Source organism: Podarcis raffonei, chromosome 9 (assembly GCF_027172205.1).
Source record: "Podarcis raffonei isolate rPodRaf1 chromosome 9, rPodRaf1.pri, whole genome shotgun sequence".
In the NCBI taxonomy this organism is placed as follows: domain Eukaryota; kingdom Metazoa; phylum Chordata; class Lepidosauria; order Squamata; family Lacertidae; genus Podarcis; species Podarcis raffonei.
In genome coordinates this window covers 63033919-63061653 of record NC_070610.1, presented here as the reverse complement: position 1 = coordinate 63061653, position 27735 = coordinate 63033919, and the positions used below count along the sequence as shown (strand labels likewise).

The window sequence follows — 27735 nt, the reverse complement described above, 5'->3', positions numbered from 1 at the left end:
CTCGTCTTCTAAATTGCTGTTGCAAACGTATAGTAAAGGTAAAGGAACCCCTGAACATTAGGTCCAGTCGTGGCTGACTGGGGTTGCGGTACTCATCTCGCTTTATTGGCTGAGGGAGCCGGCATACAGCTTCCGGGTCATGTGGCCAGCATGACTAAGCCACTTCTAGCGAACCAGAGCAGCGCACGGAAACACCGTTTACCTTCCCGCTGGACCTATTTATCTACTTGCACTTCATGCTTTTGAACTGCTAGGTTGACAGGAGCAGGGACCGAGAAACAGAGCTCACCCTGTCGTGGGGATTTGAACCGCCAACCTTTTGATTGGTAAGTCCTAGGCTCTGTGGTTTAACCCACAGCACCACCCGCGTCCCTTATTGCAAACCTATAATGGCTTTCAATTCCAGTTTGGAGAGCCAGGCATATAAGGCAGCTGAGATGAGGCTGGCGACTGGGGTATAAGCTGCTGATGTGGGAAATGTACTCTCCCCACCCCCAAATCAAGGAAAGTTGGTTCTACTTGCTTACATTGTTCCGAGACAAGATTTATAGAAAGGAGCATTTGACATGGCTCTCAATAGGTGAACCATTGCAGTTTCACCCAACACAGTCTATTTCTTTACCGCCCGCTCAGCTTTCAGACAACATCTGTACTGCCCATGTGTCTAAAAGTGTTTGAAATAGGAAGGGAAATGAGAAGGAAAGTAGAACACCAAAAAGTTTAATGCTACTATTGTGAATTATCTTTTTTTTTTATGTGTAGTGGTATTTGCCTTACAAAACACTGCTAGACCAGAAAGTAGCTAATCTGCTTCACATTTAGGCTTGCAAAGCCTCTCCCCAATCACACCATTTGCCAGAATGTAGGTACATGCTGAGAAAACTTAAAATAACTGGCAAGGTATTGTTATATTGCTGTAAAATTTGAATATTGTTAGAGTCATTTTAAAACATTTTTATTCATCAGGTGAATACTTTTTCATAGTTTGGGATATCTGAGGTGACTTTCTTTCAAAACCATTGTGCATTTTGTCCATGAAAAGCCTAATGCAAAGTAAATTCCTTTCCCCTAAACACACATGAATTTGTCCAAGGCACAAATATAATCTACTTGGAAATTATGCATGGATTCAACAATGACCTTATCTGACAGAGCAAGGGGTGAAAGCAAAACCTCTCTCACAGCTTTATCTACATAAGGCCTTCTGAACACCCCAGAGCTGTAGCTAAGAGGATCAAGCATTCCTTGCATTTAAAAGGGGGAAAATGAATTCTGATCAGCCTTAAATTTCACTTCTAAGGTTGATCAGAATAGTGAACCTGTGGTTCTCCAGGTGTTCTTGGACTCCCACTCCCATCAGCCCAAGTCAGCATGGCCAATGGTTATGGAAAATGACAGGGCCACAGGTTCACCATCTCAGAGGTAAACAGGCAGTAGGGCTAGAAAATGAAACCTTGTAATTCTGCTACCAGTTAAGACTTGGTAGAACTAGTATAGATGAATAGGGCATTGGTGTAAGGCATTGCTATTGCTTTATATTCATTCCTCCCACCTTTTGACAGTTTCATAGTAACTCAAACAATACCTTGCTGAGGCAGACCACAATCCACAGCCCAATACACCCAGCAAAGTCATTCTATCATTTCCAGAATAAGGATATCATGGCCCAACTCACTACACTAATGCAATGAGCAGACAACATTTATGGGGAGCACCATGAAGGAACCTGGCAAGAGAGGTCTGAATGCTGTTGTGAGATGGCTCTCCACAAGTTAGCACTGCTTTGTGGAGGATACATTTCTTATATGGGAAGCATACAGCTTTTGTGTGTGTGCATTGTAATGTGAGAAGAATGTGTCTGTGTTTGCTGCCATGTATGTCAATGGGTGGAAATAGATTGGCAGTGTGTTTAGGCTGCAAAATAGATGTTTGTTCCCATTACATGAGACAGGTGATAGCTGTATGTAAAGACCCTTGGTTGGGGACATTTGAAAGTGAAAGCTAGGGATGTAGAAAGCAAGTTTATCACATTTAGATGGGAGCAGAGGGGGTGGGCAATTTTTTAAATATGGTATTGGAATATTATTTTGTCAGCAATCTTGATCCCATTGTGTGTCAAATTGTGATAACAGTACGCCTCTTCCAAAATGAGACAAGGTTCTAATATTCAAACATCAGTTTTAAAGTTGATCAGGACCACTAGCCTAATTTTAACGTTAGCAGACTTCACATAATGCTGACTTCTGCCAGTGTCACTCTAAATTTAACTAGCTGCATTTTGAAGTTTCCATTGTGTAAGTGCATCACCTTTTCTTAAATTATGCCTCATCAAGCAAAATTAATCTACTGTTATGCACTTTGTAAAAGGGCATTGCCTTTATGAATTTGGATGCAGATTCTTCCTGCTGAATGATGGCATCTAGCAGTGACTTTTAAAGGCCTGCCACTGGAGTCATGTTCTAAGCACAATGTGATTTAAATCACTTCAATCACTGTACGTTATATTGGTCTTACATAAACAACACAGGCACATTGTTTTTAAAGCTAGCTGAATCGTAAGGGTTGTCAGTGTTGGATGGAAAGTTGTAAGTTGGCAGGATTTCTAAAGTCACGAAACAAATTTTCAAGCTGTTTTCAGATCTTCAGATTCAAATCCCCCAAAGTAATGTGCACAGCTATATTGTTCACAAGAACCTTCCTTTTTTCTTAGCCAAAATATCCCAGACAGCACTGATGAACATGATCAGCTGCTTTTGAATTGTTACCTTTTCTCACTTCAAGCATCTCCTTCCCTTGTGCTCAGTCACTTTTTGATTTCTTCCTGGGCCAACTGCACAGAGATGGCATAACCAATTTCCCACAAATACACCATGCTAAAAGCATGTCACAGCACTGGGGCCAGTTCAGGTGTAGGTGGGTGAGGATCAAAATAGATGTCACCACAGGTAGTCTGAAGTTCAAGTAATGGATCGGGGAAGTGCAGGTGAAGGGCCAGAGGCACTGAAGGCACAATCAGACCCAGGTAGAAGATGTAGCTTCAAGGCAGGAATAAAGACTCAAAGGTCCAGATGTGAGGTCAAATGCTGTAACGGCTCATAATCTGAGGCTAAAGTCCAGAAACAGCTGCAGGCGAGTAGGCAGTGTCCTTACACTGAAAACAAGTTGCTAGGACCCTGAATGCAAAACTTTTTATAGATCCTGGTTAGCTTGGAGAGTCAGCTGACAGTATTCAAACTGGATAGTCTCCTGATCTTTTTTAAGATGGAACTGTAGCCTGGAGATTGCTCTTTCCCCAGTTGCTTAGTCCTGGGGTAGCCAATGTGGTACCAGCCAGATATTGTAGACTGCCACTCCCATCAGGCCCAGCTAGCAAGGTCAATTGACAGGAATGATGAAAGCTGTAGGCCAAGGCACAATGCTGTCTATCCATGGTTTAGTTTGCCTGACCTCCAGAGAACCCACTGTGTTGGTGGTGCAGGAGGTAAGGTAACGAGAAAGGTAAATTACTTTACAGAAAAGCTTATAATGGCTTATTATAGAAACAGCTTCCCACTGATTACTCCAAGCTTGTTTTATGTTTGTGTTTGAGGAAACAGATGATTGCAATAGGGAAACAGAATGCTGACCAGTGTGTTCCCAAATGATGCCGTAAAGGGACCCCTGACCATTAGGTCCAGTCGTGGACAACTCTGGGATGTGGCGCTCATCTCGCTTTATTGGCCGAGGAAGCCGGGGTACAGCTTCTGGGTCATGTGGCCAGCATGACTAAGCCACTTCTGGTGAACCAGAGCAGCACACAGAAACGCCATTTACCTTCCCACTAAAGTGGTACCTATTTATCTACTTGCACTTTGATGTGCTTTCGAACTGCTAGGTTGGCAGGAGCTGGGACCAAGCAATGGGAGCTCACCCAGTCGTGGGGATTCGAACCACTGACCTTCTGATCGGCATGCCCAAGATTCAATGGTTTAGACCACAGCGCCACCCACTTCCTTATGTCATACAGGTGTTATATGTGTTGTGTTCAGTGTGTTGTGTTCATTGACCCCTGAACAGGCTACAGACCACCCCATATTTTATACTCCCCATTGAAGTGATTCAATCATAGACTGAGCCAAAGAGTGAAAATTTCAAACAGGCCTGTTCTCTTTGGGTTGGATCCAGACTTCAGTGTTTCCTTCCCACTGAAGTCAGTGCGGTTTACATCATAAGTAATTGTTCAAATTGATATCAGTGGGACCCAACCGAGTCTGAATCCATCCTGTTTTCATGTTCCACAATTAGACCTCATCCATCTATGAACTTCTAATGTGATTGGTTATCTAAGGTGTTATTGTTGTTAATAATAATATATGCTTCGCTCCCACCACCAATGTTAAATACCAGTCATACAGAGTTATATGGGTATCAGCAAACATGGACCGTGCCAGGTAAGGTGGTCTTGCTAATCCTGCAGCGCTCCATTTGGACACAATGGTGCCCTGAACCAGTACGCTGACATCCAAAAAACCTGCCTAGAAATGTTTCCCCCAAAATCTCCAGAATGGACCTCCGCCTTTCACAATACCAAAAAAAAAAAGTGTATTCAAATAACATATAGAAATCTTGGACTGTTTTACATTTAGACAGATTTGTTTCTGGATAGAAAAGTACAGTAAAAATACTCTGAGTTGTTTGATTCCCCCTTATCTTTTTCAGCCAGTGGTTATTAAAGACCATCATTAGTGTAACCTAATGTACCAAGAAATTTAGCATACATGTGCCTTGCTTCATGGGGGCTCATAGCACTGAAGGATTTGTTTATGATGGGCATAAATTATTCTCCCTGTCCAGGATAAATAGGATTGATATAAGTGCACCTGAGACAATAATGTGACTACCAGTGTGTTTTCCTTCTGTTCATGAATAGATCAAGACAGAGGTGAAGTAAATTCATGCAGAAGTTTAGCCAATGGCATGTGAAGTTACTAAAGGATGCTAGGCACCATTATTTAACTCTTGGCATATTTACACACACACAAATGAGGTGAACATGATATTTAGACAATACTAGCACCAATTATCTTATTTATAATTCATTTTTGCATATGCACCCTGCAAATTTATCTGCAGTGGTTTTTAGATAGTGTTTCAATAAACCGTGGGGTTTCTCATAAGCCTATCAATACCACTACACATTAAAAATGATAGTAAGACTAACAATGGCTTATAAGAGAGCTTGTTCAGATAGAGGACTGCCTTTTGTAAACCAGGACATATGGTTACTCTAAAACAAATGTCAATTTAGTCCAGCACCCTGCTTCCTATGGCAACCAAACATATGCCTAGAGAAGCCCACAAGTCCTCTTGTTGCTCCACTGTAATTTCAACATGGGGTTTTGATATTGCCAACATAGCTTGTAGACATTAATAGATTTATCCACCATGATCTTGTGTAATTGCGATCATCTATTATTATTATTATTATTATTATTATTATTATTATTAAAATTCTATACCGCCCTTCATCTGAAGATCACAGGCCGGTTTTCATTATAAAAACCCAAAAATGTGAACCACAATAACAAACAGAAACAATCACACACACCACTTTAAAAGGCCATAGATTGACTAATTAGCCAAAGGTCTGGGGGAAGAGGAATGTTTTTGCCTGGTGCCTAAATATATGTAACGAAGGCACCACACAAGTAATCCCTGGGAAGAACTTTCCACAAGGAAAGAGTCACTGCAGAAAAGGCCCCTTGTTGTGTTGCCAGTCTTTGTATCTCTTGTGGAGGAGGCACATGGACAAGCGTCTCAGATATGATCGCAGGTTCTGGGTTGGTTCATATGGGGAGAGGTATAACCTGTGGCAGCAAATGCCAAATATTAATTATGCACTGCATGAAGAAGCACTTCCTTTTGTTTGTCCTAAATCTCTTTCTTTCAGTTTCATTGGATGATCCCAAGTTCTTGGGATACAGAAAAATGCCTCTGTATCCACTTTCTCCACACTGTGCAAAATTCAAAAAATGTCTTAGTTGTAATTCCTCCCCCACTAAAAACCTCCAATATTGTATGTTTTCTTCATAGAGAAGATGCTGCAGTCCACAGATCATTTTGTTTGTCTCTGGACAGTTCCTTTTGCCTTTGGTGGCTTGTAGATCAGGCTCTTAAATTCACTGCCCATAAACTCTTCTCTGCAAATAGGACATTCAGGTTTCTTCTCGTAACCACAACTGCAGTAAAATTGCTTTCGAACGTATCATTTCATACAGCACCATTTCAAAATGAATTATTTTGTTTTGCTGATGTCAAACTAATGTGGGTTGATCATATTGGCAGTGCATTCAATATAGACTTTGATGTGCAACTTTAAGACAGGATACTTTAAATTTAGTTGCAAAGGGGGAAGATGGTTCTGAAGTCCAATTTTTTTGTTACTCAAATGGCACAGTTCAAAGCCATATAGATGGCTATCTTAAATGGGAGCAGATGGAGGGAAATCAAGGTAATTGGCATTGATTTCTTTTTTTGAATGGCTAGAATAGGAATTTAGTTCAGACTGGCTTGAAAATGAATTATAAATGTCCTGGTGGATGTTCATGCAAAATTCTCATCTGCTGATGCTGTGAATATATAAGTTGTGTTCACTGCCTTTTTATTTTATTTTAATTTTTTAGGTGGTTTTGAGAAAACTGATTGATGGAGTGTGGTTGGATGCAAACCTATCAAAGACAGTCATGTTAGAATCATAGTTATTTTGGGGGGAGTTGGAAGAAACCACGAGAGTCATCTAGTCCAACCCCCTGCAATGCAGGAATCTTTGCCCAACATGGAACATAACATGGCAGTTATTTTGTATGCCTCAATGATAAGGCTGCAATCCTGTACACACTTACCTAGAAGTACGTCCCATTAAATACAGGAGTCCTGTTAAATACAGTGGTGCCTTGGGTTAAGGACTTAATTCGTTCCGGAGGTCTGTTCTTAACCTGAAACTATTCTTAACCTGAGACATCACTTTAGCTAATGGAGCCTCCTGCTGCCGCTGTGCCACCGGAGCACCATTTCTGTTCTCATCCTGAAGCAAAGTTCTTAACCTGAGGTACTATTTCTGGGTTAGCGGAGTCTGTAACCTGAAGCATATGTAACCCGAGGTATCACTGTACTGATATGAGACTTACTTCCCTAGGTGACTCATATACAGTACCTGAAAAACCACCTGCTCTATTCACCTGATTGGACAGGCATAATAGATGCCCTTTTCAGAGTGCCACAGTTCTCCATGATGTGGTGATTTGTGAGAGGACCTTCTCAGTATTGGCACCCCACCTCTAAGTTGTGAGAAATGCCTATATAGCAGTTTTGATGCTAGCTAAAAACATGTCTATTCTGCCAAGCATTTGGCTAAACTGATGCACCTCGTTTGTCTGAGGCAGTTATGTTAGTATATTGCCTGGTTGTTGTTTTTTTGCATTCTTTGCATTTATATGAAATACTATGTCATTGTATTTTAATGTTGTTTCTTTTGCTGGGGTTATGTGAACAAAGCAGCGTGGGTTGTAAATAATTTAAATAAAAAACAAAAACAAAATATATAATAAAGAGACCACAAGGTTAGGTTATAAAGCAGATAGTCTTATTATATTTAAAAAAACACCCAAACCAGGGCTTTATAATATCAAATACTCAGTCTCCTCTGATCTATTTCTAGAACCAGGGTGTGTGTGTGTGTGTGTGTGTGTGTGTGTGTGTGTGTGTGTAAAATATGGGAAATGGCTGTTCCCAGATGGATTGGCAACCTAGATAATGCAAGATTCTCCCCATGAGAATGAGATGGGAGTGGGGGGATAAATATAAAGAGACTAAAAAGTATAGCCTGCTTCATCTTTTTTGTTTTGTTTTCATTGTAGCGAAGAAGAAATGTAGCCTAGATGTTGAATAATTAACAAGAGCAAGTTAGTGTTAATCAGTTGCTGTAATAAAAATGCAAAATGTAAGAGGGAAGAAAATGAGACACTGTGGTAAATGCCCTGTTCTGGCTTATTTGGGAAAGTGTAATATTTAGAGTTTGGTGCAATGCCTGTGAATGTGTCAGTTATGTATATATTATTAGAAGTGAAGATGACACTCTTCCCCACCACCACACACAGACCAACAAAGATTGTAGAAAACTGATAGTAAAGCAAAACACGGATGGTTAGGCAAGTTTTTCTGAATAGGAAGATTGTGGCATTTTGGCATTCAAGGGAATTGTTACATACATAGTTTCAGTGCTGTATTGTTTCCCATACTTGGTTTCGATCAGGCTCCATGATTTCATATAAGGCCTTGTCCATATCTGCTAAGAACTCCTGTGCATGTAGCTTGAGTTCCTTGAGCCACCAAACCAATTTATGGGTCATTAGCACAGAGATAGCCAACATGGTGCCCTCCCACTGTTGTTCAACTCTGACTCCAATCAGCCTCAGCCAGCATGGTTAATGCTGGGAGGGATGATGGAAGTTGTAGTCCAACATCAACTGGAAGATTTCACTTTGGCTACACCCACACTGGGATAAATAGCAGGGATATTTTGAGTGGTGTTCAGCTGCATTTTACTTACAGTAGACCTACTGAAATTAAAAGCCCTAACTAGTTATGTTCACTAAGTTTTAAAATGTCTATTATATTGTGCTTGTAGAAGCCAGTGTAAAGACAATGAGGCATTTCCCCCTGTCCTCCCCTAAACACCTGCCACAAATCCAGCCCATATGTTGAGCCCACATGTTGTCATCACAGAGACAGAACTCAACTAAATGGACCAATGATTTGACAAACTATAAGAAAGCATCATTTGTTCAGATATATTTACCCATGGTGAACAAACAGCCTATACTCCCAGACAGGTATAGACAAACTCGGCCTTCCATATTTTTGGGACTACAGCTCCCATCATCCCTAACTAACAGGACCAGTGGTCAGGGATGATGGGAGTTGTAGTCCCTAAACATCTGAAGGGCCAAGTTTGCCTATGCCTGCTCCAGGACATTCCACTTTTAATGCACCTAATGTGCTAGGACTCATTGAACCCCTGGCATAGAAAACTAGTTGCAGGCTTACGCTCCACCTCAGAACAAGTCCTTCCAGGTACAGTATTTGCATACCAACAGCGCCTGCTAAAGTTTCTAAAAAATGAGTAATGACATCAAAATATATGCTTGGCCAAAGCAGATATATACATGAAAGCAACAGCTTAAATGGCAGTTCATTAGATGTTTAGTTGGCCATACTGAATCTTGAAGCATAGGTCAGCTGCCCATGTTGATGGCCAAGCATAAATTGGGCATGGAAAACCTTGGCTACTGTGTAATTACTTTGAGAAAGTTGCAGTGCTTCCTCACTCGGACTTCTGACTCCATTAGAAAGCCAACATAAACACTTCACCCTCTGCTTATTTCTCACAGGGGTAATGCGTCAAAATTATGGGCTTAATCATTATTAATTCCTTTGATATTTATCAATTGCACTAGCATTAATCATGATAAACACCTCTGGTATTAATGTGGATGTCATTAGTATAGCACTTCAAGTTTTTCTACTGCTGCTCAGCCTTCATTAACTGGACCATTAGTTACAAGGTGTTACCTTTTGCGTAAACAACTCCATGTTTCCTGTGGTGTGTGTGTGCATGTGTGTGTGTGTGTGTGTGTGTGTGTGTATTTTAAGCCTTGCAGTTTTTCATGACCTTTATATGATGCAGTAGGGTGGATTGGATATATCACACATATACTGTGAGTTCTCATGGTATTCATGTGAGAGCAATGAGTGAAATTGCTATGCTGAATCTGGAGCAGCTTCTCATGTCAATCCACCACCTGATCGCCATTTTAATATGTTTGCCATGTGGTTAGTGAAAATATATAGCACCAAATCAATCTCAGAGTGGCCTCAGGGAGAGAGATTACAAGACTCATTCCAGCCACATGGAAATGTTCTTAGTGGAACATTAAAGAGGCAATGAAGGCTTAAGCTGGTGATTTGTTTGGAATGATAAAGGAGTGGTATGAGGAATCATACTACTCCTTTAACATTGCTGAAGTTGTTTAATAGTGAGTGTAGCCATTGGTCCATGGAGTATACTGTTCATTTGCCTGCTTTGAATGGCAGTGAATCTCTAGACTCTCAAGCAGAGCTTAACTGGAAATGCCCACAACTGAACCTGGAGCTGTCACTTAACTGTGTAACACATGAATTCTCATCCATGCAGGTGGAGTACATTGTCATACATAAAGCAGAATCTTGCGACCTCTTGGGATAAGAGGTTTACTTTGATTTATTTTTTCCATGGGACTAGAGTCCAGTTAATTAGATCAGTGTTGTATTTTCCTTGATTGAAGCATAAGCATATGAGGGGGCGTGTGATAATGGAGTGGCCAAAACTCCACAAAATGCAAAAAGTATAGTCTGTGGCATTTCCATATACAACTCAAATGTATGCAAGGCCATTCACAACAGCAATGGCAGTAGTGGGAGAGGAAACTCTGGTCCTGATTGAGGCTGAACCTAATGGAATGGTACCCTTCACATCAACATGAAAATGTCATGGGAGATTGAACTGTTCTCCTTGTTCTTTATGTATCTGATAAAGTGGCTTTAGTATCCAAAGGCTTTTACCTCAGTAAATTGGTTAGGCTTTAGGGCAAGGATGGGAAACCTCCTCCAGTTTGAAGGCCACATTTCCTCATGGGTCACTTCCTGGCAGCCCCCTGTCAATGGAATGCAGGACCAGAGCCAAAAGTGGGCAGAAGAACAGATATGACAGCAGCCAGGCAAAAGCATTTGAGAGAGCAAAGTTGGACTGGGAAGGGTTGCAGCTTAGTAATTAGACATGGCTTGGGTACATGAGGGCCCTGTAGAGAGGCTTAGAGTGCTGCATTTTGCTCCCAAATCCTGACATTCACCACCCATGCCTTAAGGCAGGCATGGCCAAACTTGGCCCTCCAGATGTTTTGGGACTACAACTCCCACCATCCCTAGCTAACAGGACCAATGGTCAGGGATGATGGGAATTGTAGTCCCAAAACATCTAGAGGGCCAAGTTTGGCCATGCCTGCCTTAAGGTATCACAAGACTGTATCCCCACCCCCCCACCACAATTTCCTGTAATGGCAACACTGAATTGTATAATACAGTTTTCCACCTTTACCGTAATACCACCTCTGCAATTCTCAGGATGTCTGAATTATAGAGCAATCTAACTGGCTACTTCATGGCGTCCCACTTAAATGGGCTTATATACCTCTGGCCTGTGAACTGCCCTCTACAGAAGATGAAGGTCTAGATCAAGCGCCCTGTCTCTCATTTCCTTTACTGCACCAAAGGAATTCAGCGATTGGCTCTTTCTGGACAAATATGCATGCATAATCTTCCTTTGAAAGCTGACAGCTACTCTGAGCCATTATGCCTTCAAAATCTCTCTGCATGTAATGCAGATATCCTACTCCCAGAGCTTGCATGTTGGACTTTGAGAGGTATTTATCTCCCCAGGAACTCTGTTTAATTTAATATTGGATTCTGTTGCTAATGTCTGTAAGAGTCCTCAGAAGGCTATATTTATAGATGTAGCTCCTTCACTGGCTGTGTCCTGCTTCCAGGCCGTGAGGGATGGGCAGTCATATAGCTCTCATTAACAGTAATATGTTTGGCAGTTTGGAATGAATGGACAAGGCTCATGGCTTTTATGGCACCACGCAGACTCTTGGAATGGGCTGTTTTTAGAGGAGACAAGATTATTGAATTTATGGCAACTCTCTAGCCTCTTCTCACTTGACTGAAGATGTTGCGCGAAGGCCTTTCTTATATATATTTTCAGCAGGATAATATTTTTTTAAAAAATTGTTTTCTCTGCGTGTACTGGAGCTCTCCTTCTCATCTTGAATATCATTGTGCTTTCTTGCAGGCTGTGACCTCATGAACCATGGCATCCTGGCTCTTGTCAGCTCCATTGGCTGTACGTCAGCAGGATCCCTCCAGTCCTTGGCAGATGCTATGCACATCCCTCACCTCTTCATCCAGCGGTCAACAGCTGGGACTCCAAGGAGTGGCTGTGGGACCACCAGGAGCAACAGGAATGATGACTACACACTCTTTGTACGCCCGCCTGTCTATATCAATGATGTTATCTTGAGGGTGGTCACAGAATATGCCTGGCAGAAGTTCATCATTTTCTATGATAGCGAGTATGGTAAGTGTTTATTCTGTGTCTCTCTTTGTGTATGTAAGGGGTAATTGTTATCATCAAATCTGTGTAATACTATTAAACGCAATTGCATTAAGATCCTTAAAATCTTCCACTAGATTACATCCCTCTCTAAGCATTTTATGACAGCATTAGCATTTCACATAATCCTTAGAATTAAAAACGTAAAAAAACAAAAACCCACAGCCCTTTGCGATTTCTGAAAGCCATCAACTTTTATGGCTTTCCTTGATAATGCCTTTGATAAGTGCCAAATGGAGTAGCTAAGGGTATTTTTTTTTTCTTCATATGTGACACTAAGAAAGCATTTTGGGTGCCTTTTATTTGATTTTCTAACCTAGAAAAATAGCCATCCTGTGCGAATGATTCTGCCTTTGTTTTGGAATATCTACATATTATGCCCATATGGGTTCATTGTACTCCATCTTCACTGACTCCACAGCTCAGCCTGTGCTTTGTCTTGAGGTAAGCTTGCAACCAGCTGTAACAGAAATAAATATTCACTTTTTTAGTTTTAACACCTGTGTTTCAAAATATAATAATTACATTGGAAAAAATAAGAGCATTTCCCTACTCTTATATCATGTCATGTATGAATGTTGTTCAGACAGGAACATGTCTGCAAGAAAAAATGAATCAACATCCCAGCCAAACCAGATTATTTTTTAACTTTCCTCTTTAGAGCCAATTTAAAATAAAGTCGACAAAAGTACAAAATGACCCAACTTTCATCTAGCTGCCATCATTGCAGTATTTATGAAGTGTCTTTGTGTCAGTATGAGGAAATTGACTTTAAAATGTCAATTTAGATGGCAGTATATATGATGTAAAAGGGACGCGGGTGGTGCTGTGGGTTAAAGTCTCAGCGCCTAGGACTTGCCGATCAAAAGGTCGGCAGTTCGAATCCCCGCGGCGGGGTGCGCTCCCGTTGCTCGGTCCCAGCGCCTGCCAACCTAGCAGTTCGAAAGCACCCCCGGGTGCAAGTAGATAAATAGGGACCGCTTACTAGCGGGAAGGTAAACGGCGTTCCGTGTGCTGCGCTGGCTCGCCAGATGCAGCTTGTCACGCTGGCCACGTGACCCGGAAGTGTCTCCGGACAGCGCTGGCCCCCGGCCTCTTGAGTGAGATGGGCGCACAACCCTAGAGTCTGTCAAGACTGGCCCGTACAGGCAGAGGTACCTTTACCTTTACCTTATATATGATGTAGTCGGAGGTGGGGACCTGTGACCTTCCAGATGTTATTGGACTACAACACTCATCATCCCCAGCCAGGCTGGCAAATGGTCATAGATGATGGGAGTTGTAGATGAGCAACATCTGGAGAGCAGCAGGTTTGCTGTAGTTGGTTATCTTCAAACTTTGCATTGCGTGAAGCTGGGCAGCAAATCTGCTTCTTATCCTAGGCATTGTTATCAATTTGGTGGCTCTTCTAGCATTATCTGATGTACTCCATTCCATTAAAAAGATGGAAGAAGAAGATAAAATATAGAAAGGAGCAGGATCCTGCTGCTTTGCTACTTTGTATTGTAACTTTAAGCTGGTGTAAACTTTGAGAACCATTGAAATTCTTGGTCATGATATTATGTCAGGATACATCAGTCAAGCATGCTGTTCTGTCCTGGCTGCAATTGGTTTTTTATTTTGTTTTAATAATTGTAACTATTTCATCATTTTTTATATTTGGACAGTGTATTGTTCTAGCCTGACCTGGGACCTTATGGTGAAGGGTGGTTAAGAAATCTTTTAATAAAATTAATAGGGAGGTAGGAACTGTACATGTGGTTCACTGATTACTTCATACTTAAATTAATAGATGTAGGATGTCAGTTTAGATAAGCAAATCATTGGTGTCACATAGCTAAGCAACAGAGCACACATATTTTCATCACAAGAATCCAATATTGCTCAACCAATCTACACCGACTCTGTCATTTGAAAGGCCTGAGTGGTAGGAATGCTTTGTTTAACAAGACTTACATACCAAGATGGAGTGATGGTAACATTCGAAAGAAATACCTAAAGTAGAAAAAAACACATTATTGTTCAACTTCTGACATAAGATAAAATAGTCACGTGGAGTCCCCATGCCAGCTATACAACCCATCAATGTCATTCCAGCCAAGCTTGGCTGGATACTGGTCTCCCAGGAGCCTGTCAGTGCCTCTACTCAGGTTGCTAGGAAGAGAGCCACGGTGAATTCATTGTGAGATGCTTCCCTTCTGAAGATTAAAGCTTGCGGTACTGAAGCTCATTCAGATAATGGAAATAACGATAACAAGTATTATTGAGAATGGACCCTGAGTGTTTTACTGAACAAGTCATCAAATGCATAGCTACAATATGTGCACATTGACCTCTATTGATCTCATTGAACCTCAATTCCAGGTTAAAGTAACATTAGGAAGGGACTGTTTGTACAAATTTTATCATAATGGGACTTATTTTTATTTTATTTACATCCCACCTTTCCTCCCAGAAGCCCAAGGTGGTATACTTGGTTCTCCTGTCCAGTTTTTCCCTCTCCAAACAACCTTGTTGTATTATTTTATTGTTGTTAGCCGCCCTAAGCCTGGCTTCGGCTGGGGAGGGCGGGATATAAATAAAAATTTATTTTAATTTATTATTATTATTGTAAGATAGGTTAGACTGAAATACAGCGACTGGCCCGAAATCACCCAGTGTGCTTCATGCCTGAGTGGTGAGTTGAACCCTAGACTTCCAGGGACATCATTGGGAAAAGAAAAGGCTAAGGAGTAAAGCCTACACAAATCTGGAGTGGAGTCCCCAAAACGGTTGGCTGGCGTCTTGTACGCCTCCTTCCTGCAACTCCTGCAGCCAAGCTGGTGCCAAATGAATTGTTCTGCTTTCCTTTTAGACCACATCAGCGATGCCAATAGGAGGGTCTTGTCATCTGGGCAGTGCAGGACCTTCATACACACTGCCCAGGCTTGCACCTTGGAGAGATCACTGTGGTGCTACTAATACAGCAAAAACAATGCGGGAGGCAGCAGTTATGAGCTACCAGTCTCTGCAGCAACAGCAGGAACTGTAATTCTCTGGCGGTTTGACTTCAACCCCAGTGGTGCACACCATTGTCTTTTGAGGCAGGTGGTTGCCTACAACAATTTGTTAGTTGAGAGCCAGTGTGGTGTAGTGGTTAAGAGCGATAGACTTGTAATCTGGGGAACCGGGTTCGTGTCTACGCTCCTCCACATGCAGCTTCTGGGTGACCTTGGGCTAGTCACACTTCTCTGAAGTCTCTCAGCCCCACTCACCTCACAGAGTGTTTGTTGTGGGGGAGGAAGAGAAAGGAGATTGTTAGCCGCTTTGAGACTCCTTAGGGTAGTGATAAAGTGGGATATCAAATCCAAACTCTTCTTCTTCTAATACAGGGCAGTTTCTATGTGACTTACAATCATGTATACAAACATGCACTACTCTTTTTTAAAAAAATACGCACACCAATGGCTATCAAAATTTAACAACAAATCGATACCTAAAACAACAGCAGCTGTAACAGAAAGCAAGCAAACAAAAAACTTATCAGCAGCCCACAGAGACACTGCTATAAAGCCTTAACACAGCTGGATCATATTCCATCAAACGCTTGGGCGAGGAAATTCTTTTCCTGGCACCAAAAAGATGGCAGTGTTTTGTTTTTAAAGTGAACATTGTTAGACTGAATTACATATTGGTAATAAGAAGACTTGTATTTACATTTCCTTTATTAGAAATAATGCACCTTCTTTGCTCACGTTATTTAATTTCTCAGTTTTAAAGAAAATACTTAGCTGGCATTACTGAAATTATTCCCAGCAATATTCTTGCTGCATGAGGAAAATAAGCTTTTTGGTGTTTACAGTGAATCTCACTACAATAAAACTGGGCTTGCATCCAGAATAAATATTATGCTCATCCAAATACCTCACATTATACAAAGGTACTGCATTCATTTGCATATCCATTTATCAATGTCATAGGTTTTAAGTTCAATACACTGGAATTGCATTTGACTTTTATCTTGTCTATCAGTGATTGCCTTTCATTAGAGAAGTGATGGGGCCTAATTTATATTTGGAATTATGTATTTCTGCAGTGCAAAGTGTTATTTGCATTCTGTTCTGCTTTGTAAAATGGCAAAAAGTCTGTCTGAATGCAACTGGACCTATTCATTTGATTTATTAAGGGGGCAAAAGAGAACAGTTCTTATTATTTCTGGTTGATAGAAGATTCCAGTCTACTTAAAATTAACTTGCCAGCAAAGAAAATAGAAGCCTTCGAAATATGTTATTATTTCCATATAAGTCCTAATTAGCTGGCTGAAAGGGAAATGATTCTGAAAGCTCGCTTCAGATCCACATATAAGCAATACCTTCCATTGACAGTGCATTTCAAATGAAACGTTAAATTGTGATGAGTATGGGAAACAAATAAAAACATTTGCCTAATAGAAATTGGAGCATCCATTTAGCATAATAGGATAAGGGGTCATCATCATATTGGTGGGAAATGTTTAACGCATCTAACTTTTCAACAAATGTTTCCAATATAGTCAGTTTCTGTGTCACACATTAGAACAAACCCCCCCCCTAGATAGTGATGGACTCCAACTCCCATCAGCCCCAGTCAGCATGGCCAATGGTAAAGGGTAATGGGAGTTGTAGCCCAACAACTTCTGGAGTGCACCAGTTTGAGAACAGATGCACTAGCAGGGAACATCACATTAAAATATAAGGCTTTGCAGACGGAAACTAGCTTTGTTCTCAGTGTGTCTCGTTTGTGATATGATTCAGATGGGTCAAAACCTTCCCCTAACTCCAGACATCAATTGATTGGTTCACTAGGTTTATTTGTATGCCACTTTTCCACAGAGAGCTGTGCTCAAAGTGGCTTACAACAAACATCAACTTATCAAAATACAAAGCACTGTGATGGGGGGTGAGAAGTTAAAAAGGGTGAAATTTAAATAGGGCATGTAGGGCTGGGAAGGTTCACTTTCTAAAACCCTGGAGAACCACTGCCAGTTAGTGCATGCAGTTCTGAGCTAGATAGACCAATGATCTGTCACAGTACAAGGCAACCTCCTAAATAAAAGAAAATCCCTTTCTATTTCTTCAGAATCATTCTTTTTCTGGAGTGTTTACTTTTAAGCCTGCAAAGCCCTCGGCTGAATTGCCATTCAGCCTCTGAAGCTAACTTTTTTTTTAATGAAGATTATCCACAAATATGATTTTGATGAGTGCACATGCATGCATACACACACTTACACATTTCCATTAGTTTCTGAGTCGAATGGCAGTTTGGTAATTCGGCAGCCTCCAAATTTTATTACTAGGATTTCACTTCTAACAGTTTGATAATAGTGTAAAAAAAAATGCTTTCACCCATATAAAGACATGTTCTTTAACATACCCTTAAGGGCTCGTTTTAAATGCAGCAGCTACTCTAAGCAATCTGAGATCCTTTAAAACTGCAATTACTTTCCACACACACAGGGGAGTATAAAGAATGTTAATTATTTTAACTAATCCTTAAAAGAATGATTATAGCACAGCAACCCAGGAAACAACAATATTTTCTGTGACCAGTGATTAAAAAAATAAAATGATAGAAAAATATTGGTGGTGTGCATATGCAAGCATCAAGATATGCAAAAAGGGGTTTTAAAAAATTCTCTAAAATAGGGAACCTGCCGCCTTGCAGATGTTGTTGAATAACCAACACTGCCTGCCAGTATGTCCAATAAGTTGCAATCCAGCAATATCCGGAATGCCACAGGTTCCCTATTTATGCATCACATAATCTCAGCTCAGTTCCCTGAATGATGAGAAGTTCCAGGGATGCAGTGTGTACCCAAGTTTGGTTTTCCCTGCCATAAAATGTTTGGTTTAAACCTTGAAATCAAGACCAGTTGATTTCCACCCGCCCAGCCCCTTCTCCATGCAGCACATACACACAGAGCCCTAAATTCAGAGATTTCAGACTCCCCAACAAAATACTTCAGACATCTGTCAATATTTAAATCTCTTACAAAACATATAAGAACAATTGTAAAATGGAGCTAAAATAATGTAAGATCTGAAAATGCAGCTCTCATTAGAATCCATGGCAGCAAAGATGTATTAATACACTTCAATCAACACAAAGCAAATCCATTGGGGCGGGGGAATAACTTACTACTTGGTAATCTGTTTTGGGCCACAGTGAGTAGAATCCATCTTATTCCTGTGCTGCAGATTTTTTCTTGAACACGTTTTTTTAAGGAAGACTGACTTTTTGGTATTTTTTCTCTAACAGACTGCTTGCTTTCTGATTATGCTTGGCAAGAACACAGTTGAATTTCTGCCCTTTGCCAGGGGAGTGAATTCATCATGAAGAAACCAATCAATCATATAAAAAAAGCCTTAATTGTGGGGTTTGTGCCATTTTACTGTCTATGCATTCTACAGGCCTCAGATTCAAAGACAGCCATTATCACAGTTTGAAAACATTTATTTTTAATGTTTTATTGGTGCCAAGACAGGCAAAAGTGATCCATGCATTTGTCAAAAGGTGAAAGGGATAAAGTATTTCCCAACACAACCTATTTTGTCTCATTTCTCATTTTCTGTTACGTTGCCTATGTATTATTTTAAATTCTCCTGCCATTTTCCATGCAACATCAAGGGTAGAAAAACTGTGTTCGTCTGCAGTTTTGCTCCTTTATCCTCTTGCCTTCTCTCTTTGCTTCCCGCTTTGCATTCATAAGGTCCCATGTTTTATCTCTGGCTTGGAGAGACCACTGTCAGTCAGTGTAGACAATACTGAGCTACAGTAGATGGACCAGCTGCATCCTTTGTTCCTCTCCGAATGCCTGCATTTGGAGACCAGCAATAATTGCTGAATTTCCTTGTTTAGGAGTCTAATTTGCAGGGTAAAAGTTCAGGAAGATTCCCCCTACTAATAAAAGCACCTTGTTGCTTGATGCTTCTGCAGCCTTCCCCAGCCCAATGGCCTCCAAATGTCAATATGTGACGCTTGTACAGCTTCTAAATACTAGCTGTTCAAAAATCACTGGCTGCATGGTTTATCATCATGTGCTCTATTCTCCCCTAGCACGGGATCAGAAGTGTCAAATCCCATTTTTGACTAACCACAGTTTGTCTGAACCTGGACAAACTGTGGTTAGCTTTTACTTGATTGAAGCAAGCCAGCTTCAAACAATGGTGAACATAACATAAGAAGAGCCCTGCTGGTTAGGATATGAAGATCCACCCAAACCAGGGTTCCCCACAGTGGCGAGTAGGAAGCCCAAAAGCAAGATGTAGTAACCAGAGAGAAGAGACGGTGGAAGAAGATTGGAAGAAGTTTAAAGAATATTTGAAAAAAATGTTGTTTAATTCTTAGAATAGCTTTGGAAGTTGATACAGGCTGTAGGGTTAGAAGTAGAAAATAGTGTATTTTAAAATAGTATTATTTGTAAGTGATAAAATGTGAAGATTTTTATGGTAAAAGTAAGTGTGATAAAAAATGGTTAAAAATTATGATATATGAAACTGCTAAAGATGAGGTAAAATGAAAATCAGATAGGGGGGGACTTGGGGAAGCTCACCTAACAATGTTTAGAAAAAATAAGAATAATACAAGAATTTGTTTGTATTGTTTGTATTTCTGTTTGTATTGTTTATTTGTGTTATAAAATGAATAAAAAATTTTTTTGGGGGAAAGCAAGATGTAGATCAGGCATACCCAAACTCGGCCCTCCAGCTGTTTTGGGACTACAATTCCCATCATCCCTGACCACTGGTCGTGTTAGCTAGGGGGTGATGGGAGCTGTAGTCCCAAAACATCTGGAGGGCCAAGTTTGGGGATGTGTGATGTAGATGCAAGAAGCCTTCCCTGTTGATGTGCCATACCAACTGGGAATCAAAGGCATACTGCCTCTATACCTGGAAGTTCATATAGCCATCGTATTTCAGATGGCATGTCACAACCATGTTTTTGAATGGATTCTGCTGTTGTATGTCAAAGGCTCTCTGTTATTCTCCATGTAACTTATTCTCCACCTGCAAGCTTGCCCTCTGGGTGATCCAAGTTAAAACAATATAAAACAAACAAAATAGTCTAAAGATGGGAGGATGAGCTGGCCAGTAGTGGAATTGATAAGATTTGGTATCATACACATCTTTAAAAGGTGAAACACAATTTTAATAAAAATCCATACAGATATCCCATGGCCCTTAATCGTTTGCAAATGCTTATAATTTTCCAGGGGCTGTTTGTGGCTGCTTGATGACTGTAATATTCTCTAGGCTGTCTCCAGACTATCTTAAAGCTGTTTATTACTCATTTGGCTTCTTGCCAAGTTCCAACATACTCATTTACTTCACTCTGCCTCCATAAACATATAATTAATACAGTTTATCACTGAACTATTTCCTTGCATTAATTCATATTATTCTACCAAAAAAAAAAAAAAAGAATTAGCAAGATGCGTTTGCATTTTGCATTTTGCATTTTATTTGTTGCTGCTCTGACCTTTGTCACTGTCTTGCATTGTCTTTGGACAGTGTTTGTTTCTGTTGAAAGAGATGGCTGATCACAGCCAGACTCAGGTTTGGGGGAGCCCTTGGCAAACTCCCCTGCAAAGTTGGCTTCTTTCTGACATGGGTTGACTTAACTGGTAGTGCCAGCAATGCTATGATCACCCCTGAATGGAATGATGCATCCTAAGCCTGCTGTTAATGTCTAGAATGCCATTCTAGTGTGGATTCAACATGGTGTTGCCATTGGGTCTGCTTGAATACCATTGATAAACTATGGTTGGTCAGGATGACAATGAGTTCAAATGAGCATTTGAGTCTTGCATTCCTCTCAAGTATGCTTTCTTGAAACAAGCTATGGTTTGAGGTCAGCTTGTTTTCACTAACCACAGTTTAGAGTAACCAAAATTTGTAGGGTTCAGACAAACTATGGCTATATCAACAACTGAAGCAAAAACTTCTAATGTTGCCCTTGCAGTTGTGCCAGAGGGCAAAAGGGGGATGGGTGGGAGACTTTGAAGATTGCCTGGGCTTGTTCTCATCACACTTTGCAAATTGTTGCAAATTCCTATTTGCTTTTATTCAGCTTTATTCAATTTTACTCCATCTTCAGCAATAACATAAGCCCATAGGAAGCTTACAAGCAGTACCAGTCAGTGGGGCACCTGACCTGTCACCGGAATCACTGTGGCTTGCTAGAAGCTAGAGGGGCAAGGCAGCAGTGATGAGATCAGCATGGTGCAAGCACAGTGGTGGAGCCAATCTGGTGTTCTTCCCAGTGCATTTGTGCCATGTTGGCATTACCACTGCCTCACCCCTCTCCTGCCTGGCGAGCTAAAGTATTTTAATGAGGTTTTTTGTTGTTGTGCTTATACTGCCATACACTGTCCTGATATAAAAACTTCTATAAATTAGCTGACGTGAGACCAGTGATGGGAGGTCAGGTAGGCAACACCACCCCATAATTGTCTGTTGTTTACAACACAGAATACAAGTAAAATAAACTTGAGTTTTGTTTCTCATATTGTACTACATTCTGATCAGGAAGTTCAAGTGTGTCTTCAAGAGCTAGTGGAATGGCAATACAGATGAGGCCTCTAGTATTTCAGCAGGGAGGGCATTCCACTGGTGCCACCTTCCTTTGCTCAATGTGTATGTAACATGAATCTGACCCTGCAAAACAAGGAGTGAGAAAGAGTATGTCATATATACAATGAAAACTTTTGTTCTTGTTGTTGTTGTTTAGTCGTGTCCGACTCTTCGTGACCCCATGGACCAGAGCACGCCAGGCACTCCTGTCTTCCACTGCCTCCCACAGTTTGGTCAAACTCATGCTGGCAGCTTCGAGGACACTGTCCAACCATCTCGTCCTCTGTCGTCCCCTTCTCCTTGTGCCCTCCATCTTTCCCAACATCAGGGTCTTATCCAAGGAGTCTTCTCTTCTCATGAGGTGGCCAAAGTATTGGATCCTCAGCTTCACGATCTGCCCTTCCAGTGAGCACTCAGGGCTGATTTCCTTAAGAATGGATAGGTTTGATCTTCTTGCAGTCCATGGGACTCTCATGAGTCTCCTCCAGCACCATAATTCAAAAGCATCAATTCTTCGGCGATCAGCCTTCTTTATGGTCCAGCTCTCACTTCCATACATCACTACTGGGAAAACCACAGCTTTTACTATACAGACCTTTGTTGGCAAGGTGATGTCTCTGCTTTTTAGGATGCTGTCTAGGTTTGTCATTGCTTTTCTCCCAAGAAACAGGTGTCTTTTAATTTCATGAAAACTTTTAGCCATTTCCAAAGACAGCTGGTTGACACAGTGCTGTTAAAATGAATGAACTTGAGTCGGGAGAATTTCTCTGAATCTCTAAGAGTTAAAACCATGAGCAGTAGAAGGTTTTATGGGTTGAATCGACAGTGTTAAAGCTCCACCAATAAAATCTCCCGAGATAAACTAACATTTAAGCACCATACTAAATAAACCCCATTATAAGCCAGCTTTCCCAGCATATAATGCAGAAGATGGTAGCACCATTTCAGAAGAGCTCAAACACATATGGTCTTCTACCAATGCTGCTTTTTGATGACCACATGCAAAATACTTAGGAGTATGTGAATGTCTATGTGCATGTTTGGAAGACCTTTAAATGTGTCTGTGTATCCTGCTCTGATTTAGCACCTGACACCATTTGAAACAGCTCACAGAAATAAAATAAATTTCCATCTGTCTTCTACTAGTAAGGAAGCTAGCTGTTTGAATAAAACAGAAGATGTCAGAGAGTACGTAGTATGTATCCGTTGCAGAGTCAAGGGAAATAATTAGCATGAATTTTTTTCAGTGCTATGTGTGCTCCTTGAGAACTTAAGAAAAGCCCTGCTTGATCAGACCAAGGGCCCATCTAAGTAGCATCCTGTTCTCACAGTAGTAATTAGATCTCTATGGGAAGTCCTGAAGTAGGCCTGAGTGCAACAGTGCTCTCCTTACTTGTGATCCATCCAATATGTACCATATTTTGGCATAAAGATATGCCCGTGCCTGGAAATTAAGTCAATCTGCCCTTACATAGAATGTGACTATGAATTTGGTAAGAAGTAGTGTGTGTGCAGTTGGGACTAAAGATAGCTGCTTTTAGAATATCTCCAGAGCCCCAATTCTCCCTACAATACTTTATGTGAGACTTGGTGAGTCTCTTGTTCCTTCAATCTGAAAGTCTGGGACTTCTCTCATCATAAGATATCCTGGCAATATATAGAGTCCCAGTATCAAAGTGCATTGCCCTCTTAAACAGCTGTTATTCTTAGATGGACCATCTAGGTTTTTTTCACCCAGACCCTGTTTACTTAGCTATATTTCTGTTGGTAACGTGTTCAGGGAATCTCCTTCGCTGTCTCTTGCTGTTGCCTCAAATAAATTCCGCTCTGGTAATCAAGTTCCTGCTGCTGTTGCTTCCTCTCCCATCCCAGCCTGTCTGAGAATATGCTGGCAGAAGAAGCAGAGGCAGCCATCAGCCCCATCTATCACTGGCTGATTCCGTTTCCAGTCAAATTTCCAATCAAACTGGGGTGGGGTGGAGTGGGGTGGTGTGGTGATTGGGTCTGGCTGACACCAGCTCCTAGCAACAACATTAGATCACCCACATGTGGGTGAACTAAGGTTCAACTTCATCAGGACTCAGGCAGATTGTTCCACCTCCACCGTGTTCTACCTGCACTGTCAGAGGCAGTATGCCCTTTGCTGGTAATCACAAGTGAAGAGAGTGCAGGTTTCTTTGGTAATGTGTGCTGGGAATCTCCTTCGATGTCTCTTGCTGTTGCCTCAAAGGTCACATCTGGTTGGCCACTGTGAGAACAGGATGCTGGTCAAGATGGGACATTGGCTTGATATAGCAGGCTCTCCCCTTGTTCTTTTTGGGACTCACTCTGTGGTTTAGCTTCATACAAGTTTCCTCCAGTGCACACATTTTCAAGTGACCTCCCCCCCCCCCTTTATGGCAAGAGGCAACCATTTTTGCTCATTATTTTAGCATTTTGTAGTTCTTCATATAAGTGAGATCCACTTTGGATCACTGCAGCTGAAGAAAGCAATTATTGTTACATTTCATTCTCTTTTTTTAACATACTCAGTGCCTAGAGAAATTATTTTATTGGGTGCCTCATAAATATAACGAGTAAATAAAATAAATATACAATTCACAATAAAATTAAATTATGAAACATAATTGCTACAGTGCATGCTGCGGCTGGGAATGGGCCCTCGGTGGTTTGCAGATGGTGATCAAATTTATAAGTAAACAATCTCATGGAAATATGCACAGCAAGGTCTCCTTATTATCTACGGAATTTCTCTGAATCTATATGAACTATGCCTCCTCAATCTGCAGTTTGGTTCCAGAACGAAGGATCCCTGCTACTGCAGCTATTGCTGTGCAAAGAAGGATGACTGCAGTAGGCTCATAAAGCACTGTTGATAAGAATTTGGACAGCATCATTTGTTAATGCAACAGCTTTCCTCATCAGCAGTGGAAACAAAGCAGTCTTTTGCGTAAATCACCCAGGGAAAATTTTGAAGTGTGTTTCCCTTTAACTGAGTTACATGATATTTTCAGGAGTAGTATGAGAAGGAAAAATACGTCTTATGGTATATAAGGACATTTTTAAAAATGTATAGTTTGATGACGGATACTTGAATTACCACATGCTCAGTGCGTAACTATGGATTTTCTGTTACTTACAGTTTTTTTGTTTGTAGTTTCCCATTAAGTTTAGAAAAACCTGAGGAGATTGTGGCTGTGTTTTGTCATCCTTATCAGGGAGCATAGTCCTCCCCAGCCTTTCCTCCAAAGCTGGTCAAGTTCATTGTGAATGTAGACTTATCCATTTGGGAATCATGTACTCCTTTTTCTTAAGTTTGGATGAACACATTGCAAGCTCATGGTTGCTCATTTGCTGTCACTGGTGATAGATTGGAAGAAGCCCCAGCTTCCCCTTTGGATGGCTTAGACTTTAAACAGAAAAAAGAGCCATATGAAAAAACAGTGATTGATGACTCCCAACACTGCTGCAGTGCAAACACAAGGCCACAATCCGCCACAAGATTATCCAGCGCTTGCACATTTAAATAAACTCTTCTTGCACAGCTCTCATTTATTTCAGTGCAGCTTGCATCATAGAATTTTCCAGCAGGTATGTCCTAGGTTAATTATTATTTGTATCATGATCAGTGATTGATTAGTCCTCCCCGCAACCTTCATAAGTTGCCTCAGAATTAAGCACAGAGATTTTCCCCAAAAGTCAGAAATAGCTCAAGTTTCTTTTTATGAGTCCATTTGACTCTGGAAGCTAGATTGACATTGTAGCAGCCCTTGGAAAAATTACAACTCCCATGGGCCACTGGGAACTGTCTCTCTTCCATTGGATTGAGTGCTGATCAGCTGGGCTGCACCAATATTTAAAAGGCAGGGGAGAGGAATTTGGAGGACTGGGTGAAGTGGGTGAATGCAAGAATGAGTGGACATTGGGGAATTACCCTGAGCCACAGAATAATTAGGGGACTTGTAAAGCTCATCTGAAAGACAAAGCGAGATTTACAAGCCCCTTTAGTTTATACTCACGTCACAGTTAGGTAAGCTTCATTGACGTGTCAAGCTAAGCTTTTTCAAACATGTGTGAGACTTTTAATCTCAGAGTTAGTCTCAGGGTTTGAGCCCCACATTGGGCGAAATATTTCTGCACTGCAAGGGGTTGGACTAGGTGACTCTCATTGTCCATTCCAGCTCTACGGTTCTATGTCAGGGCTAAATTTTTGGAAGAAAGCGAATGGAACAGCTGGTGGCTCATCAAAGATCAAAGCAGTTTCTAAGCAGTTTGGCATAGGCAGGATGACAAATTACTTAGACAAAGGAGTGAAAATGGAGCCAAAAGTTATATAAGACCAGATCAGACCCTATTTGGCTCCTTTGGTCACCTGATCTATTAGGTTGAAAGCAGCAGTTCACCCTTTTTCATACGCTGGACATCAAGAATGCTTAGAGAGAGGTGCTTCAGCACCTTGGACAGATCCCAAGGAAAAGAGAACTTGTCCCAACAAATATCCAAATCTATCTGAAACCATATATTGGAATCTGCCCAGCTTTATTTCCTAGACATAACCCATTTCTGAGCAGTAGAGAATGTTAAAAGGACTTTTCTGTCTGTTCTCCCTTGGCGTGTGGATTTGGGGGGAGGATATGACTTCAGGAAGCTGTTGCTTTGGGGGTCCAACCTCTAGTTCAGTGAGTTCCTGGACTGGGCTTTAGCTTGGGGTAATTACGGACTCAGAGCTGGCAGCTCTTCATCTTGCAACATTGACTGGGCTGAATACTCTGCCACCTTTCTTTTTGTGTTGGTATCCTGATTACACTTCATGACTAGGATCATGACAGATCCTTAATCCTCTCCTTCTCCTAGCAGCATCAGAGAGAAGCATAGGCACCAATTATAGGGGGCCCTGGGGGCACTTTACATAAATTATCTTATTGTAATTCTTAAAATTGTTGTGTTAGAGGACACCTCCTCTATACCTATATCACAGATGTGAAGCTAAGATTAAGGCTACCAAGTGAATTCATGGCAGAGGTGAGATTGCACTCACCTCTGTCTGTAACTCTGCCTCTCAGCTATTGTCCTGCACCAATTCTCTTAAACACATTTAATTTACACTGAGTTGCAGCCCTTGAACTTGCTTTTTTTGGGGAGGGGAGGGACTTAAATTCTCCATCTGGGATATAGCTACCTAGATCATCATATACCACCTGGAGGTATTAGATAATCACAGTATTTTTACCTGAAAAGTTCTTCCAATATTGCTGATAACTCCTCAGGAGTGCAAGAATAGCCATGTACAGCTATATATTTCAAGGGTTAAAGCAGGAGCATATATTTTTTATGGTGCACTTAAAATCAGGCACATTTGTAGCAGTTCAGATAATTGTGTTGCTTCTTAAATTGGCCTTGAAGTGCCAAAAAGGCCTCTAACAGCACTGATTAGACTGAATTTAATTTCCCTGATTTAGACATTAAATAGGAGCTGCAATTAAGCATCACTATCTTTTGGAAGTATATTTTTAGAATGAGCATGCACTTTAGCAGCATTAAACCATTCTTCAATGTTTTGCGCTACTTCAAACTTCCTGAAGTATCTGTGGCTAAATACAGCAATTACATCCCTTGATTCCTAAAGAGAAGTCCACTCTTTCTCTTAGGCTTTAGTTCTTTATATTTTATTTTAACTCTGATATGCAGGTTGCAGAAAATCCATAATTTTCTAAACCCAGCAAGTGGAGTTCAATATTAAGCTTTCCCTATCATTCTACCTGTGGAAGCATTCTCGCTTGCCACATGGAACAACCCCCCTTTTCATCCCCCTGGATGCTGTTCTGTGGGTTCACTGAGCCAATGTTGGGGTGTGCAGGGGCATAAGGGGAGGTGAAACCCTGATATGCAAGCAGGAGTCCT

At 41.1% G+C, this 27735-nt stretch overlaps 1 protein-coding gene across 6 annotated transcripts in view; it reads left to right on the top strand.

Moving 5' to 3' along the window:
- GRID2 (glutamate ionotropic receptor delta type subunit 2) overlaps positions 1 to 27735 on the top strand; it is an 824474-nt gene that overhangs the window by 439598 nt on the left and 357141 nt on the right. For all 6 annotated transcript variants that reach the window (XM_053404060.1, XM_053404061.1, XM_053404066.1 and 3 more), the window contains exon 3: positions 11924 to 12208. In XM_053404060.1, coding sequence (XP_053260035.1) covers positions 11924 to 12208 — 285 coding nt within the window. The remainder of the gene's footprint in view (positions 1 to 11923; positions 12209 to 27735) is intronic.